Source organism: Eleutherodactylus coqui, chromosome 1, assembly GCF_035609145.1.
Source record: "Eleutherodactylus coqui strain aEleCoq1 chromosome 1, aEleCoq1.hap1, whole genome shotgun sequence".
Taxonomy (NCBI): Eukaryota; Metazoa; Chordata; class Amphibia; order Anura; family Eleutherodactylidae; genus Eleutherodactylus; species Eleutherodactylus coqui.
Window position 1 is genome coordinate 44349261 of NC_089837.1, and position 18289 is coordinate 44367549.

Genomic DNA, 18289 nt, shown 5'->3' on the forward strand with positions numbered 1-18289 from the left:
CCAAGTCAGTGTGTGGGCACAGGCCGAGCCACTGCGGTGGCCAGGGGTAGAGGCAGGGCCAGACCGAATAATCCACCAATTGGTTCCCAAAGCGCCCCCTCGCGCCATGCCACCCTGCAGAGGTCAAGGTGCTCTACGGTGTGGCAGTTTTTCACAGAGACGCCTGACGACCGACGAACAGTGGTGTGCAACCATTGTCGCGCCAAGATCAGCTGGGGAGGCACCACCACCAGCATGCGCAGGCATATGATGGCCAAGCACCCCACAAGGTGGGACGATGCCCGTTCACCGCCTCCGGTTTGCACCACAGCCTCTCCCCCTGTGCCCCAACCTGCCACTGAGATCCAACCCCCCTCTGAGGACACAGGCAGTACCGTCTCCTGGCCTGCACAGGCGTGATTACGTGAGGTTTCAGGAGGAGGAGCAGGATGAATATAATACACAGATTGATGAAGCAAAAAGGTCCCCGTTTTTGATGGTGATAGAGAACGATGCTTCCATCCGCGGGTGCAGCATACGTATTGTTTAGGTATCGCTGCTGTCCACCGGTGGAGAAAAGAACTCCGGGGAAATCCAGGCTTTGTTCATCTTTATGATTGTAAGCCTGTCGGCACTGTCGGTTGACAGGCGGGTACGCTTATCCGTGATGATTCCCCCAGCCGCACTAAACACCCTCTCTGACAAGACGCTAGCCGCAGGACAAGCAAGCACCTCCAGGGCATACAGCGCGAGTTCAGGCCACGTGTCCAGCTTCGACACCCAGTAGTTGTAGGGGGCAGAGGCGTCACAGAGGACGGTCGTGTGATCGGCTACGTACTCCCTCACCATCCTTTTACAGTGCTCCCGCCGACTCAGCCTTGACTGGGGAGCGGTGACACAGTCTTGCTGGGGAGCCATAAAGCTGTCAAAGACCTTAGAGAGTGTTCCCCTGCCTGCGCTGTACATGCTGCCTGATCTCTGCGCCTCCCCTGCTACCTGGGCCGCGGAAATGCGCCTTTGGCCACTAGCGCTGTCGGATGGGAAGTTTACCATCAGTTTGTCCACCAGCACCCTGTGGTATAGCATCATTCTCGAATCCCTTTCCTCTTCGGGAATGAGAGTGGAAAGGTTCTCCTTATACCGTGGGTCGAGCAGTGTGTACACCCAGTAATCCGTAGTGGCCAGAATGCGTGTAAGGCGAGGGTCACGAGAAAGGCATCCTAACATGAAGTCAGCCATGTGTGCCAGGGTACCTGTACGCAACACATGGCTGTCCTCACTAGGAAGATCACTTTCAGGATCCTCCTCCTCCTCCTCCTCCTCAGGCCATACATGCTGAAAGGATGACAGGCAAGCAACATGGGTACCCTCAGCAGTGGGCCAAGCTGTCTCTTCCCCCTCCTCCTCATGCTCCTCCCCCCTACTCCTCCTCAACGCGCTAAGATATACACATGAGGGTGCTCTGACTATCCAGCGACATACTGTCTTCCCCCGCCTCCGTTTCCGAGCGCAAAGCGTCTGCCTTTATGCTTTGCAGGGAACTTCTCAAGAGGCATAGCAGAGGAATGGTGACGCTAATGATTGCAGCATCGCCACTCACCATCTGGGTAGACTCCTCAAAGTTTCCAAGGACCTGGCAGATGTCTGCCAACCAGGCCCACTCTTCTGTAAAGAATTGAGGAGGCTGACTCCCACTGCGCCGCCCATGTTGGAGTTGGTATTCCACTATAGCTCTACGCTGCTCATAGAGCCTGGCCAACATGTGGAGCGTAGAGTTCCACCGTGTGGGCACGTCGCACAGCAGTCGGTGCACTGGCAGATTAAACCGATGTTGCAGGGTGCGCAGGGTGGCAGCGTCCGTGTGGGACTTGCGGAAATGTGCGCAGAGCCGGCGCACCTTTCCGAGTAGGTCTGACAAGCGTGGGTAGCTTTTCAGAAAGCGCTGAACCACCGAATTAAAGACGTGGGCCAGGCATGGCATGTCCGTGAGGCTGCCAAGCTGCAGAGCCGCCACCAGGTTACGGCCGTTGTCACACACGACCATGCCCGGTTGGAGGCTCAGCGGCGAAAGCTAGCGGTCGGTCTGCTCTGTCAGACCCTGCAGCAGTTCGTGGGCCATGTGCCTCTTATCTCCTAAGCTGAGTAGTTTTAGCACGGCCTGCTGACGCTTGCCTACCGCTGTGCTGCCATGCCGCGCTACACCGACTGCTGCCGACATGCTGCTGCTGACACATCTTGATTGCGAGACAGAGGTTGCGTAGGAGGAGGAGGAGGGTGGTTTAGTGGAGGAAGCATACACCGCCGCAGATAACAGCACCGAGCTGGGGCCCGCAATTCTGGGGGTGGGTAGGACGTGAGCAGTCCCAGGCTCTGACTCGGTCCCAGCCTCCACTAAATTTACCCAATGTGCCGTCAGGGAGATATAGTGGCCCTGCGCGCCTGTGCTTGTCCACGTTTTCGTTGTTAAGTGGACCTTGGCAGTAACCGCGTTGGTGAGGGGCGCGTACGATGTTGCGGGAGACGTGGTCGTGCAGGGCTGGGACGGCACATTGGGAAAAGTAGTGGCGACTGGGAACTGCGTAGCGCGGGGCCGCCGCCATCATGTTTTTGAAAGCCTCCGTTTCCACAAGCCTATTCGGCAGCATCTCCAGGCTGATCAATTTGGCTATGTACACGTTTAACGCTTGAGCGTGCGGGTGCGTAGCAGCGTACTTGCGCTTAAACACGACGGCTGGACGGTGCGCTGAGAGACATTGCTGGATGGGGCCGAGGACAGCGGAGGTGAGGGTGTGGGTCCAGGCCAGGAGACGGTCGTGCCTATGTCATGAGAGGTGGGTTGGATCTCAGTGGCAGGTTGGGGCCCAGGGGGAGAGGCAGTGGCGCAAGCTGGAGGCGGTGAATGGCCTTCGTCCAACCTTGTGGGGTGCTTGGCCATCATATGCCTGCGCATGCTGGTGGTGGTCAGGCTGGTGGTGGTGGTGGCTCCACGGCTGATCTTGGCGCGACAAACCTTGCACACCACAGTTCATCGGTCGTCTGCACTCTCAGTGAAAAACTGCCAGACCTTTGAGCACCTCGGCCTCTGCAGGGTGGCATGGCGCGAGGGGGCGCTTTGGGAAACAGTTGGTGGATTATTCGGTCTGGCCCTGCCTCTACCCCTGGCCACCGCACTGCTTCTTCCAACCTGCCCTGCTGCTGCACTTGCCTCCCCCTCTGAAGACCTGTCCTCAGAAGGCTTAGCAAACCAGGTGGGGTCAGTGACCTCATCGTCCTGCTGCTCTTCCTCCGAATCCTCTGTGCGCTCCTCCCTCGGACTTACTGCAATTACTACTACCTGAGTGATAGACAACTGTGTCTCATCGTCGTCGTCCTCCTCACCCACTGGAAGCTCTTGAGACAGTTGCCGGAAGTCTCCTGCCTCATCCCCCGGAACTTTCCAATGGTTGGGCATCGGTCACGACAAACTCCTCCGGTGGGAGAGGAACCATTGCTGCCCATTCTGGGCAGGGGCCGGAGAACAGTTCCTGGGAGTCTGCCTGCTCCTTAGAATGGGTCATTGTAATGGAGTGAGGATGCTGGGAGGAAGGAGGAGCAGCAGCCAGAGGATTCAGAGTTGCAGCAGTGGACGGCGTAGAACTCTGGGTGGTTGATAGATTGCTAGATGCACTTTCTGCCATCCAGGACAGGACCTGCTCACACTGCTCATTTTCTAATAAAGGTCTACCTCGGTGACCCATTAATTGTGAGATGAATGTGGGGACGCCAGAAACGTGCCTCTCTCCTAATCCCGCAGCAGTCGGCTGCGATACACCTGGATCAGGAGCTCGGCCTGTGCCTATACCCTGACTTGGGCCTCCGCGTCCTCGCCCCCGTCCACGTCCTCTAGGCCTACCCCTACCCCTCAGCATGGTGTATTACCAGTAGTGCAGAAACAGAACGCTGTAATTAAATGTGCCGCTTATTGGCCTGTGGTTGGAGGCTGACTTCGCTTACAGAACGCACAGCAGAGCCAGGAAAGAATTTTGCGCAAGCCTGTAGTGAGACGTAGGTGCGTATGACTGAGCTAGTGGAATTCACAGCGCAGAAGCAGTCAAGTGTCCAAAGGCCACTTGTAGGCCTTAAGTATTTTGCTTTTTTTTTTTTTAAAGGCTGAGCTGACACAGCAGATACTGTAGGCAGCATATATATGTATACTGTTTCCCTCTGGATGGGATGACGGCGGTGATGTAACGGGCAACGCAGAGCCAGGAAACAATTTTGCACAAGCCTGCTGTAACACTTAGCTGCGTATTAATTAGGACTACTACCCCCAGCAGAGACGCAGTGCACTCAAGACGGTCACAGGCAGCCCAAAAGATAGTATTTTTCCCAAATTTGTTTGAAAAAGCCCCACTGCCTATATAGACAGTATATCTCTTTCACCTTTCCCACTGTCCCTACCTCACCAGTACTGGCCCTATACTATGTAAAATTACTGCAGACTGAGGACGCAATGCTCTGCACGCCTGATATACAAAAAAAAAAAAAAAAGTGCAACACTGCTCACAGCAGCCTTAACAGTACTGCACACGGTGAGATGTGGCCCTAAGAAGGACCGTTGGGGTTCTTCAAGCCTAAAATAACTCCTAACGCTCTCCCTATAGCAGCACTGTCCCTGATCTCTGTCAGAATGCATCTGTGGCTAGCCGCGGGCGGGGCAGATTTAAATACTCGGGTGACACCTGATCTCCCCAGCCACGCACTGCAGGGGGTGGTATAGGGCTGGAACATCACAGGAGGAAGTTGTAATGCCTTCCCTGTCTATTGGCCAGAAAAGCGCGCTAATGTCTCAGAGATAAAAGTGAAAGTAACTCGAACATCGCGTGGTACTCATCTCGAGTAACGAGCATCTCGAACACGCTAATACTCGAACGAGCATCAAGCTCGGACGAGTACGTTCGCTCATCTCTAACTATGAGTGATCACATGATGTTGACATCACAGGTGCTAATGAAGATTAAGAGCAGCACACTGGAATCCATTATCTTCTTTGCAAAGATTTATCTTTAACTCCACAGGAAAAATATACAATGTTTCGACCACTGCTGTGGTCTTTGTCAAGCTTAAGCGAGCAGCACAAGTGTATAACATATATAGGACAGGATATCCAATTAAAATCACTTTCTCAACCCCCACCCCCAACAGAAGACAGGTTGTCCAGATTAAATATCAGCTGTGAAACATAAGACATCCTTAACCCATGTTCCCCAGCTTTTCCATGTCACATAAAAGCCTCCTGCAATTACAACTGCACCTATGAAGCCGCTCCAAGTATCACAGGGGCCGAAAGCACACGGCTGCCGTCAGGCTCAAACACATTTTATGTATTAGGACCTGCGAGGACATCACTGTCATGTGATCAGCGGCAGAGCATACACAGACTCACAGACAAGTGGTTATTAGCACTTTGACAAGTACTAAATGGTGCACTGTGTAGTTATAAATAGGGGACCCAAACATAAGGACAAGTGCTAAGGCTGCACTCTGTAGTTCTAATATATAGGGGACCCAGACACGATTACACAGGTGACCCATAGTACTAAAGGTGACCCCCATTTTCCCAATGGGTGGGAGTCCTGGAAGTGGAACTTCCATTTATTAACGGCATTTAATTGGGAAAGGTTGCAAATGGAAATACTCTTGTGGCCCTTGGCAGCAGTTCTGTATTGCAGTGTGGCACTCTAGACCCTGGGTGCACAGCTGTTTCTGGTCTGAGGAAAGAAGTTCCTACAAAAACATAGAAGGGTGGTCTTTACTGTGAGAGCAGTGAGTCTATGGAACTCCCTGCCTGAAGACAGGTGATGGCAAAAAAAAAAAAAAAAAGGCCTGAATGCTTTTCTTGTGCAACACTATTACATGTTGGTGCTCTTTCCCATTAGCATATTTCTGCAGTCTATAATGCAGTGAATAAAACCCATTTGATTTCAATGAGTTCATTCACATAAGCATATTATTTCACCCAATATGCGATTAAGGTAAAAAAATAAACATGAGCAATCCTTCATTTGCGCCCCACAGGATCTCATTGAAATCAATGGGCTTGTGTAACTGAGAGAAAAATCTGTGCCCGAGACTGTATCCACACGAACTACAAAATCTCCTTACAATGTGAAGCCCACAGTTTCCAATGGGTTCTTTCACATGAGCAATGTTTTGTAGTGAGATTTTGTAGACCGTGCAGATGCAACCCAAGTGTGATTTTCTACATATTTCTTTGTGTGTGCGCAAACACATGTTACATATATATGTACACACACATGGAAGCAGGCAGAAGCACATTTTGAGCAGTTGTGCTTACGCCTGTGTGAGCCCGTACTTGTAGTGACTGCTTCAGAATGGTCGGCGATCCGGGGATTATTCTGATTGCCAGATTGGAGTCAGGAAGGAGTTTTTTCCCCCTTAAGGACTCAGATAAGCTTTTTTTTGTGTGCAAAAACACAAAAAACCTCCACAGATGAAGATGCGCGTGACCGACGGTCCATGCAAATGGTCCGTTCCCTGGAGCAGCTGTGCTTCTACAGCGCTGTCAGTGTTCATTGGTGAAAGAAAGCAATATCACAGTTGTGGCAGAGGACCACAATGCTCTAGTACTGCAGCCGGTCCCTTCAAAGCAATGGTTTGCAGGCAACCCCTGCAGTGATTTTCAGGGAAGGGCTTGAAATATAAGCCCTTCCCTGAAAATAAGCACAATCTGAAAGAAAAAAAAAAAAAAAAGAAAAAAATTGATATCCCTGGGTTTTTATGCGCAACATGGTTCTGTAACATATATATATATATATATTGCACCCCACCGGCAATTGCAGTTATCCGTTAAATAGCAGTGATCCCGTGGCACCTGGTAACAGTTCCACACTGTCTTATACCTTCTCACACTCAGACTCCGCAGCTTTATTCTATTTTTGAAACAAAAGTTATAGAATTTTTGGCAATATTTTTAATACAGAAAACAAAGCCATATTTCAATATATGCAAATGGTTTATTAAAATCTTAAGTTACATTGTTTAAAGATCACAGGGCCAATGTAGAATAAAACCCAGACAGACACCCAGGACGTGAAAACAAGTGTGGATTTTGTTTTGAACAGGGATAAAGACAATTAAAATATCCTTTCCCATAATCCTTCAAGACCGTGTGGGTGTGTATATAACACACTACTATCATATTGATGTGCGATAGTATCTTCTCCCAGATCACTGGCACGTGTGCACCAACTCCAAGGCCTATAAACTGCTCAGGTACTGCCAGCTGAGGACGGCCAACAGCACAGCACATGGCAGATAGATGAGAGAGAAACCATGACGGGACACCAGGGGGCCGTCGGACAGACACAACTTCTGGATGGTGGAGACAATGTTCTGCGTGTGTTCAGCAGAGGGGTCTGTCAGGGGGATCTTCTGGTTGATCTGGGGGGAAACAAAGACAAATATAGATTAAAGGGAAGTTTAAACTACATGGAAGTGGTTTATTGTCTTCCCTTGCAATGACCACATAACTCCTCAGCCTCGGCTCCAGCCTTACACTATAACCTGAACATTGCACACATCTGTTGTACATCTTTACATTTACACAGGGGGGCTTGAATAGAAGACTTTCATTTAGTTTTCATTCTGTTTAAATTCTTCAAAAGTTGAACATTAACTGTAGTGTTCGGGCCAAAACCAGAGGATCCAGTACTTCACCTGTGTGAGGATATATATATATATATATATATATATATATATATATATATATATATATATATATTGCCATATGTGTTTTTTATGCTTTTATACCTATATGCAAGTTTTATTCGATTCCAAATGAAAAAAAACTTAAATGTCGCCTTACATCAGATATCCCAAGAGGCCTTGCCAGGCTTGTACAAAATGTATCAGCAAAGAAGAATCGGACGAAGGACGCGTGTACTTGGCCGTTTTCCCAGAAACAAGATATCAAGATGTTCAAATGTACATAATTTTCACTGTCTTAGACCCGAAATCCGGACTTCCCATATATGGTTATGAGCCCATCACCCCCTGGGGGATGGGACAAAGTGTATAAGATCTCATGTAATCTGTAATAAAGTACGTCGACGTCAGCCGAGAGCCATGTCCCGTGTGAGGAATGATACCAGATCTGTGTGGTGTCTATTCTTACGGCCGGCAACGGGGCAAGTGGGGTGGGCCCGATTGGTGTTGCACTTAGAATTTTAACCCTCATAAATGGCGCAACCAACTGGGGCGGTAAAATCGGAGCTTACAGCGCAATTCACCCGGATCCACGCTACTGAGAAACCGTCCTGCTGCAAACCGAGCCTGATCAACTCACTTACAACTCCAGGTAAGACAAACATATATTTATGTTGTGTTTTACACTGCGAGTCTTGCAGCAGGACTGACTATCTGTGGTTTGTGACCGGACGGGTTGGGTTAAGAGTTCTACACGGTAACTCGTGTGGGCTTCGGGTTTGCCGTCATGGACCACTGACCGTGATATGCGCACCAATGGCTCACCCAGAAACTAGTCTGTAGTTTATTTGTAGTTGAAGTCCGTAGCGTTTTAGCGATAGTGGAGATGGTTTGTTGTATCTGCAGAATTTTTTTTCTCTTACTTTTCATTTGATCTCACAAGAGAAGGGACCCTCAGGTTAGTTTAGTTAGTTGTTAATGGTTTAGCAGAGAGGGATGCATTTTGTGAGATAGGCTTCATAAGAAAAAAGGGACTCTCGGTCAGTTTGCCTTATATATGGGGCTAGCGATTTGATTTCAGAGAGATGCATTTTTATGGGACTGGTTCCATAAGGAGAAGGGACCCTCGGTTGTCTGCCGGTATATAAGGGGCTGACAATTTGAAAATTAAGAGTGATGCATTCTATGGAGCGTGTTATTATTATTATTTTTGTTGTTTTTGTTGTAATATGCGTAAGATCTTATTAAAGAAGATAGAGCCCCTCAAGGGCTGCCGCCGTGTGGATGAATTTGTAGAATGTAAGAAAAATCTAATGAAAATGTGTGACACTGACCCGCACGGTAGATTACAAAATGGTGTCTGGGAGGAGGTCTTTAGGACCGAGAGGTGCCTTGGAAGACCAAGGTTTGCTAGGAGCAGAGAGAGAGACAGTCAGAGAAAGTTACGTATGTACACATTATTTGTTTAAGAAAGTATCCGTAAGTGAAATGTTGAAAAGTACAGTAAGTGATCAAGAGGGCGTCAGGAGAGTGTCTATTAAAGGTTATATTGGCAGTTAGGTAGGGGAGAGAAAGTGCTGAAGGAGCAAGCAAGTCGATAAGTTACAATGCACGTGATTTGTTGGTAAAGAGAGATGGAAATGTGTATAATACAAGATAGATAATAGATAATGTATAATCCATACTAGGTGGATATATGTGTGTGTATATATATTACACACACACATACACACACATACACATACACATACACACACACACACACACACACACACACACACACAGTATGTGCAAATAGTTAACAGCTTGCTCTTAGGGGAGAAGAGGTTGTTGACATATAGCTGCGACTCTGTGTAGCCTTCCAAGGTCAGGAAGATAACAGCGAGAGAGAAAATGCAATAATAACCCTGGATAATATCTCTGCTTGCGTAAAAGGAATGAAGGCTTGAAATGAATTTAATTAGTTATACTGTCTTAGTAGGCAGGGAAATATGGCAATTTCTAATGTATATTCTTACTTATACAGGGGTTGAAAATGAATGTTGCAAGGTCCCAGCATATGTGTTAATTATGATTTCAAAATGCAGGCAATAGTTTAAGCTAAAACTTATTCAGTATGTGTTTCATAGTCGCGGAGAGATAAGACATGTTTTAAAAAAGTGGGGGCTTTCAGATTCACTCTGAGCTCAGGGTCACAAGGGGGGGGGGGGGGTTGAAAAATACCCAGAGATTCTAAAACACTTCAGCGTTTAATACAGCATATAATAGCTTCAGTAGATAAGAAATATAGAATATTTCAGTCACTCAGCAAACTTTTTCACATAATTTGTCAAAGATAGCGCTCATTCACAATCTCAGCTCAATAGAATTATGTACTTTATAAAATGATAGCATTCACCTCGGTGTTTTTCAGCTGATGTATGTATGTCAAACTTTTTTTGTCCGTGCATCTGTGTGTACTGGTACACCTCAATGAGGGGGTGACGGAGCAGACTTGAGAGCATGGATGGATGTGAGTTAGTGACCCGTGTTCGAGCTGTGGTGGAATGTGTGATGTGGATAATTGACTGGGAATAAAAATCCTCCCCATGCATGGGACTTTGCTTGGTTGTGATGTGGACGTGTGGACGGTTAAGCTGAAATTAAGTTGGGAAGACGGACGCAATGTGCCAATATTGAAGGGGTGGAGCTATATGATGTAATAGTACGTAATAATGTTTCATCGCTCCTCTTGCACGAGGGAGGGGGTGAGAATTTTGAGCAGCTAGTTTTTTTTTTCCTGTCTGAGATTTGATAAGAAATTGCAGGCAGGAACAGACTAATAATGAATTCACTTAAAGGGATATCACATTTCAAATATTAGTAGATGTTTTGTAGATTTTTCTGTCCCGATGTAACTCATGTCTGTTATTGGTGCTAACATCTTACAGGCCTTATCTGCTTCCATCAAATCTTTTTACAATGTTATACTACCTTGAAACCGGGTGCTCTTGTTCCAATTGCGTACCCTGTTTCAAAGGGGGGGGGGGGGGGGGGAGGAATAGGCGTAGGTGATCTAGGTATTGCAAGTCAGCCATTTTAGGTATTGCAAGTCAGCCATTTTAGGTATTGCAAGTCAGCCATTTTTAGATTTTTTTGCAAGTCATTTTTACATTTTTAAACTTTTTGCAACAAGGTTCTAATCTTTTTCAAATAGAATATCAGCCTGATTGTCTAGCATTGATGCAACAAGAAAATTTAAGTTTTAAAAAAGTTACTGAAAGCCCTTGTTAATAATGCATATTTTGAGTTGTTTTTTATAGATGGTACCCAGGGTGATTGACGACTCCACACTGGATATACGGTGGTTACACAACAAGATGTCCTAAAAAGCAGAATGTCTCCGCATGTCGCAGTACAAGAAGCGGAATTAAAAGCACTCACGGAGGCGTGTGGAGTGGCCACAGGTAAGACGGCAAACATTTACACTGACTCCCGGTATGCATTTGGCATAGCTCATGATTACGGCCCAACATGGAAGGCCAGACAGTTTTTTTACCTCAGCAGGACAGCCAATTAAGAATGTTGCAGCGGTGCAGAGTCTCATGGAGACCCTACTTCTACCTGACAAAGTGGAAAGCTCACACCAATTCCTACACCGGAGAAGCGAGAGGCAACGCCATCACAGACCACACAGCAAAAGCAGCGGCCCTCAAGCCGTGGAAGAAAGAAGAAAAGAAGAATTTAACAATAACTTGGACTTTGATTTGAACTTGGACTTTGATAAAAACATTGGACTTTGATATGCTAAAGACTTTACAGTTAAGAAAAAGACAAATGGACTAAAAAGGGACGGCGTATGGTGAACAGTCAACAGAACTTGCTTACCATAGTCCCTGTGCCTCATAATGGCCCAGCTGACGCACGAAAAGACGCACCTCTCAAAGCAACAATGATGACGACGCTTGAACAAGGACGGGTGGCTCCTTGGTTTTCTGTAGCTGCTGCATCATTTGTCCAATTTTGCATGATCTTTGCCGTAAAGCAACAGGGCAGAAGTAAATTTGCCACATAACACTTGCCTAGACCACTCTACCCATTTCAGGGATTGCAAATTGGCTACACTCAGCTCCCACTTGTTGGGAAGCATGAATATGTGCTTGTTGTTGATGTTAATGTTTTTCAGGTTGGAGACCTACTCTGTTACCAAAGTAAATAAGCAGGTAACCGCACAGAAGCTCATGAATGAGGTAATCCGCAGATATGGGGTACCGGAAGTGATTGAGTCAAACAAAGGTACACACTTCACAGGTGAAATAATGCAACACATCATGTCTGTTTTGGGTATATTCTAGGCTTTTCACACACCCTGCCGTCCGCGGAGTAGTGGGAAAGTAGATACAAAAGGCAATAAAGAAAATGGTAAAATTTTGAATTGAGTGTCTATTAGTTTTTCTTTTTTCCAGGAGGATACATGCCACAGTAGCAGAGTTTGGTGAATGATTTTCTTGTTTAATGTTGTCCTAGGCCTCTCTAAGGAATTGTTAGTAATCCATTCTGCAGTCTCTGCTTTCCTCCCAGGTCCGACAGATGAGTGTCACAATCTAAAATCAGGTGACAGGGTCTATGTAAAAAAGTTTGAGAGAAACCCGGTTTGAATGTCCTTACCAGATGTTGTTCACCACCCCAAATGCAGTCAAGCTCGAAGGAAAGCCCACTTGGATCCACACTTCGCACTGAAAAAAACTAATGATCCTGCATATCCTTTACATGCTATAATGTGGTACAATTCCTCTAACACACACCTTTGACTACTGTACACTAGCCCCCTGTTTCAGAACAAATTAATACAATCAAATGTGCAATATGTAGACTACACTGAGGGTGAGAATCCAACACCGCATCGTGCTAGGAGAGACATTGACACTCCAGGTGGTAACTTTGATCCACATGTATACATAGATGCAATAGGAGTGCCAAGGGGGGTGCCAGATGAATTTAATTCTAGAGATCAGGTTAAAGTAGGTTTTGAGTCCTTATTTGCTATTGTCACTGTTAATAATAATGTAGATTAGATGAATTATATCTTTTACAATCAGCAGAGGTTTGTAAACTACACCAGAGATGCTTTACAAGGTTTAGCGGACCAGTTAGGGCCCACTGCATCCATGGCCCTAGAGTAGCCCTGGATATGATTTTAGCAGAAAGAGGTGGGGTATGTAATTTCTTGTATGTGTATTTTCCCTTTGATCAAAAAGAATATGAGTAAGGGACTGGATAATGTGACACCAACATTTCCCTTGTTTGAAAAAGATGAAGAACCAGTTCCGATAATGCCAACCACGTATGTTACCAGAAGAATGGAGAGATGGACTAGTACTGCGCCGCCCCAGTCTCATAAGATGGACTGTCAGTGGACTTCCCATTTGCCTAGGGAAAGTGCAGAAGACCTTAGGTTCCGGCGAGGGCACACCCTGTGGGGTGTTAACTTGTACAGATAGAGGGTATGGAGGCCCGGAAATAAGCCCAGGGAATCCATGGGCTCCTTCTGAGGTGAGGTAGGGATCCCTTCCCTTTTAGGAGTAGGGACTTACGGGCAGTGGAGAAACCCTGACGCAAGGGAGAGACGACCGAGGAAGAGTGCAAGGTCTGATGCTTGATCTCCATATTAAGTTTTTTAGGGGGGTTTGTGAGGGTATATATATATATTGCCATATGTGTTTTTTATGCTTTTATACCTATATGCAAGTTTTATTCGATTCCAAATGAAAAAAAACTTAAATGTCGCCTTACATCAGATATCCCAAGAGGCCTTGCCAGGCTTGAACAAAATGTATCAGCAAAGAAGAATCGGACGAAGGACGCGTGTACTTGGCCGTTTTCCCAGAAACAAGATATCAAGATGTTCAAATGTACATAATTTTCACTGTCTTAGGCCCGAAATCCGGACTTCCCATATATGGTTATGAGCCCATCACCCCCTGGGGGATGGGACAAAGTGTATAAGATCTCATGTAATCTGTAATAAAGTACGTCGACGTCAGCCGAGAGCCATGTCCCTTGTGAGGAATGATACCAGATCCCTGTGTGGTGTCTATTCTTACGGCCGGCAACGGGGCAAGTGGGGTGGGCCCGATTGGTGTTGCACTTAGAATTTTAACCCTCATACCTGGAGCATACACTAAATGGTCACTCTATTAGAGACACCCATAACGTAGAAGGTTAGGTCTCCTTTGGCTTTTAGAACCAAAGAAATTTGATATTTGCAGATGGACGCCACAACAGAGGACCCAGGGTGTACCAAGAAAACATTCCCCCCACCATTACTCCACCTCCACAAGCGTGAGCTGTAGCTACTAGACAGGAAGAGGTCATCGATTTGTGCAGTTTGTGCCAAGTCCTGACCTCCCATCAGCACAGTGAAACAAATCTGGATTTTTCTGACCAGGTGAGGTTTTTCCACTGCTTAGCAATACAATTTTTGTGCCGTTTTTCCCAGTGGAGTATTTCAATTTCTCTTAGATGACTAGTTCCAGCATCGTTGCCATTTTGTTATATCCAATCTGCCCTAAGGAACATGTTAGTTGGAGCACCGGCATTGTAGTTGGCTGCAATTTGAAAGCTTGTCATGTGATTTTATGCTTCACTCTGGAGTCACGGCTCTGATTAACATATGGGGAAACTTGAATCGTGATAGGGCAGAGGGCTCCAATAAAGTGGACATTACTAGTACCTCAACCCAAATGGCTTAATTTTTTTGCCATGAAGCCAGGTAATTGCTTTTAGAGCAAACCAGTTTAAGCCTTGTTTAATATCAAAAGTAGAACATAAATAGGAACATTGCTTATTGTATACATTTGCCAATATGCAAGTAGCTCTCCTCCACACGGAAGAAAGTGGTTTTCAGTGCCACCGCCAGACAGCTGTGGGAACGAGGCCTTAGATCGGATTCTACCAAACCTGGAGTATCAAATTCTACCAAACCTTGAGTATTAAATTCATCAGTAAATTCCCCATTCACGTTGAGAAATATGCCTCCCAAATTAATTTTTTTTTTTTCGCTCCACAAAAAACGCAATCATCCAGCAAACGAGCATTTGCTCATTTTTTGGCTTATCAGGTTCAGCTTTACATGACCGATAACGCTGTGCAATGCAATTTTTGTAACCAATAAGCAGATAGGTGGCTATTAGCGTTCTGAATTCAAATAGGATATCCTTTTTTTCTGCCACGTAAGGTTTTCCAGTTATGGGGAATAATGTAATCCAATTGCCGTTGTATTGTATTTTTGGGAAATATGCATATGCAATTAATCCAGTCGGTTCACCATTAACCTTACTTGATAAATAAAATAAATTAATTAAGAGAACGCCAGAAATGCGCTTTCGGTCAGTCTCCAAGAAAAAATAAAATGCAATAAAGTGATCAAAAAGTCTTTGCCATTTTGGAATACAAACAAACTACAGGACGTCCCACAAGAAATGAGCCCTTGCACAACTATGTGGACAGAAAAATAAGAGTTATTGTGCGCAAAAGATGGCTGCAGAAATTGAAAAAAGTATCCGAAAATGAAAAGCAGTGCAGCAAAAAAATAAATAAATAGAAAAAACTAAATTGGTATTGTAGTAATCGTACTGAGCCATAGGATAAAGTTATGTTATTTTTGTTGCAGTTTGTGGGCCGTAGAAACAAGATGCACCGAAAGATAACAGAATTTTCTTATTTTTCATTTTTCTTCACTTAGAAAAGTTTTTCAGTACATTATATGGTACTTGAAATAGTACCATTGAAAATTACAACTCGTCCCCCCCAAAATAAACCCTCAGACAGCTACGTTGATGGATAAATAAAAAGGAGTGACGATTTTAAGACAAGAAAAAAAAATGCTTGGTCACTAAGAGGTTAAATAACTTGAAGGGAGACGTGCTGCTATTATTCAGTTTCACCAGTGTAGTCAGCAGGTTTTAATTTTACAGAAACATTTCAATTAGGGCGCCCACCCACTGGCGTTTGCGATTTTCGTGCGTTTTCCGCGGCTTTTCCGTTAATTTCCATTGACATTCATGGGTGCATTAAGAGAAAAATAAGGACACATATGCAACTGACAGTTCCTATGTTAAAAATTGCAACGGACCGAAAAAAAAAAAAAGCCAGTGGGTGGGCGCCCTTACTCTGCAACAAATTTTTAAAACCTTTCTTAACAGTGTAAATCGGACAAATTAGGGTTCTAACAAACATTCGTACCCAATTCATTACAGCAGCCCCTGCTGCTCTTTGCTTACAAATGGCTGTCGGGTGGTAACCAATCATGTGCCAGTCCTGGCTCCAAGCATCTGAGAAGTGGTACCAGAGAAGATGGCACATAACTTCTGCACCCTTATTTTTACATTTGAACTGTGACAGTCTGGATCTGGATTAAAAAAAGTTAATGCAAGTTTGATGCTGGATGCCATAAAAATGGAGGGCAGAAGTATGCCTAATTAAGGCCTCATGTCCATGGGGAAAATCAGGCCCACTACAGATTCTCCATGGGGTGCGGATCCGTGTGCGGGTGAAGAGTTAAAATCCGCAGAGTATTTTAATTCTTCTTCTCCCCGTGGACATGAGGCCTAAGGGTAATAGAATGAGACAGCAGTTTGTATGAAGAAAAGTTTACTGAACTTATGTAGCAAACGCAGCGAAATGTGACCAACCAGCATACATATAAATAAGAAAGGAATTTAGGATTGTGCGATTTGTAGAAAAAAAAAAAAAAGTGAAATACACTTTCCATACTTTGAGAGAAATGGCTTTGAGTCTTTAAATCCCACCACAGAACGACTTCCAAGGAAGCAAAAATTAAAAAAAAACAAAAAAAAAAAAACTTAGCAATAAAAAAGCCCCTTATGTTCACATTGCGGATTTTGACACAGAATGAGCACCTAATCTGTTTCTAATACAGGTCCCATTCAATTGAAGGGGATGCCCTGTCTGTATTACGTGAATTTTAAATTTGTTGGAGAAAAAAATAAAAGATTTAAAAAATTAAAAAAAAAAAACTCCTGAAGTGACGTCACATCAACTTTGATTCACATTGGAAATTCTGCAGACAGATTTTGCTCATCTATATGCAAATCTGCAATAGAAATCTGCGGCATAGCGATGGTCACATGGAAAAATCTGCACCAGTTTCTGCTTTGTGAACAGGAACAGCATCAAATGGCCGCCAGCACAGGGACGATGGACGATGACGTAGGGCCATGCGTAATGTCAGGTGCACGCTCCCGTGACCTCAGCCCCGCCAAATTCAAAAAAGGCATTTGCTTTGAAACCCTACTAGCTTCTCCTGTGGGGTTGCAACTCTGTACACCTTCTAATGCTATGGGAAGCATGGAAGGTGTCAAACTGGAGTAGTCCACTTATACAAAAAAGCTCATTGAATAGCTTCTCCCATTATTGCTGATGAAACCTCAAAATCAAAGCCTGATAAAAAGGATCGAGAAGTGGGATTTAAAAAAAAAAAAAAAATTAAAATGTGAAGAAGTTATTTTGTACTGACTGTATGGCAATAGGCAGGGAGGAGCAGGAATCCTTAAATGGATAGTTTTTGCCAAATGTTCAGGCAGGAGGTCCAAGGATCAAAACTGGAACCAGTCTCCAAGCCTGGCCCCTATAAGCCAGCAAAAAGAGCCTGTATTCAGGTTTACGTATCCTCCACATCTGAGCTATCCCTAGTTACAGTTTGGGGATGCAGAACTTTCCACGCTCAAGTCACTTGAAAAAGGCTGGCTGCACCAGCCAAAACATTGTACTTTTATGTGGATCACAATAAAGGAACATCCTCTGGACATCCTCTGGAGGTTGTAATTTGCACCGTATTGCTGCCCCTGTACTTTTGATGGACAAATTAGCTATATGGATCAGTGGTCGGGACCACACATGGAGCATGCTTTAGTGTGATGCTTCCCACAACTGACAAGTGTGGTTTGTAAGTGTGCTGCTGTCCACATTTTGCTTTCTGCAAGTGAGTTAAGTTTAAAATGGAGACTATTAGGTCAACAATTCCCCTGATCAATCAGGGAAGCGTTATGTGCATGATTAATCTTAAAGACGCCTACTACCATATTTCCATCCACCTGACAAACTGCAAATCTCAAATGTTTTTGGTAAAATTAGAGATGAGTGAGCACCAAAATGCTCAGGTGCTCGTTACTCGAGCAGAACCTTTTGTAATGCTCGTTTCAAGTAACGAACCCCGTTGAAGTCAATAGAAGACTCAAGCATTTTTTCATGCTCTGCATAGGGGAAGGTGTGCGATTCACCTGAACACATCAGAAAGTGATAGAAACACCACAGAAATGGATAGGGAACGACAGGGCTCCCAGGTTGCAATAATAAGCCAAGTTGTGTGCAAGAGCCTGGTAGTCACCCCCCTAACAATTTAGTTGGGCCAGACCATAATCAGCAAGGCACACGTGCTGGCACGTCTTAGCTAAGCACCACACTAGGTGGAACAAAGGCCAATCCCTGCCTGTAGGTGACAGCTGCCTCTTCTCCTGTATTACATGCTGGCATTGCTGTCCAATCCCCCCCAGGACGCAGGCAGCGTACTGAAATTTTTCCCTGCGGAGTGTCCAGCTGTCGC

General features: G+C 45.4%; 1 protein-coding gene across 3 annotated transcripts in view; it reads right to left on the reverse strand.

The window, feature by feature from the left end:
- The window catches only part of LOC136620342 (squalene synthase-like), a 194461-nt gene that overhangs the window by 137015 nt on the left and 39157 nt on the right, over nucleotides 1–18289 (reverse strand). For all 3 annotated transcript variants that reach the window (XM_066595056.1, XM_066595081.1, XM_066595073.1), the window contains one exon: nucleotides 6976–7422. In XM_066595056.1, the coding sequence (XP_066451153.1) occupies nucleotides 7240–7422 (183 nt within the window). In that variant the 3' untranslated portion in view covers nucleotides 6976–7239. Of the gene's footprint in view, nucleotides 7423–18289 lie in introns of those variants that run through there.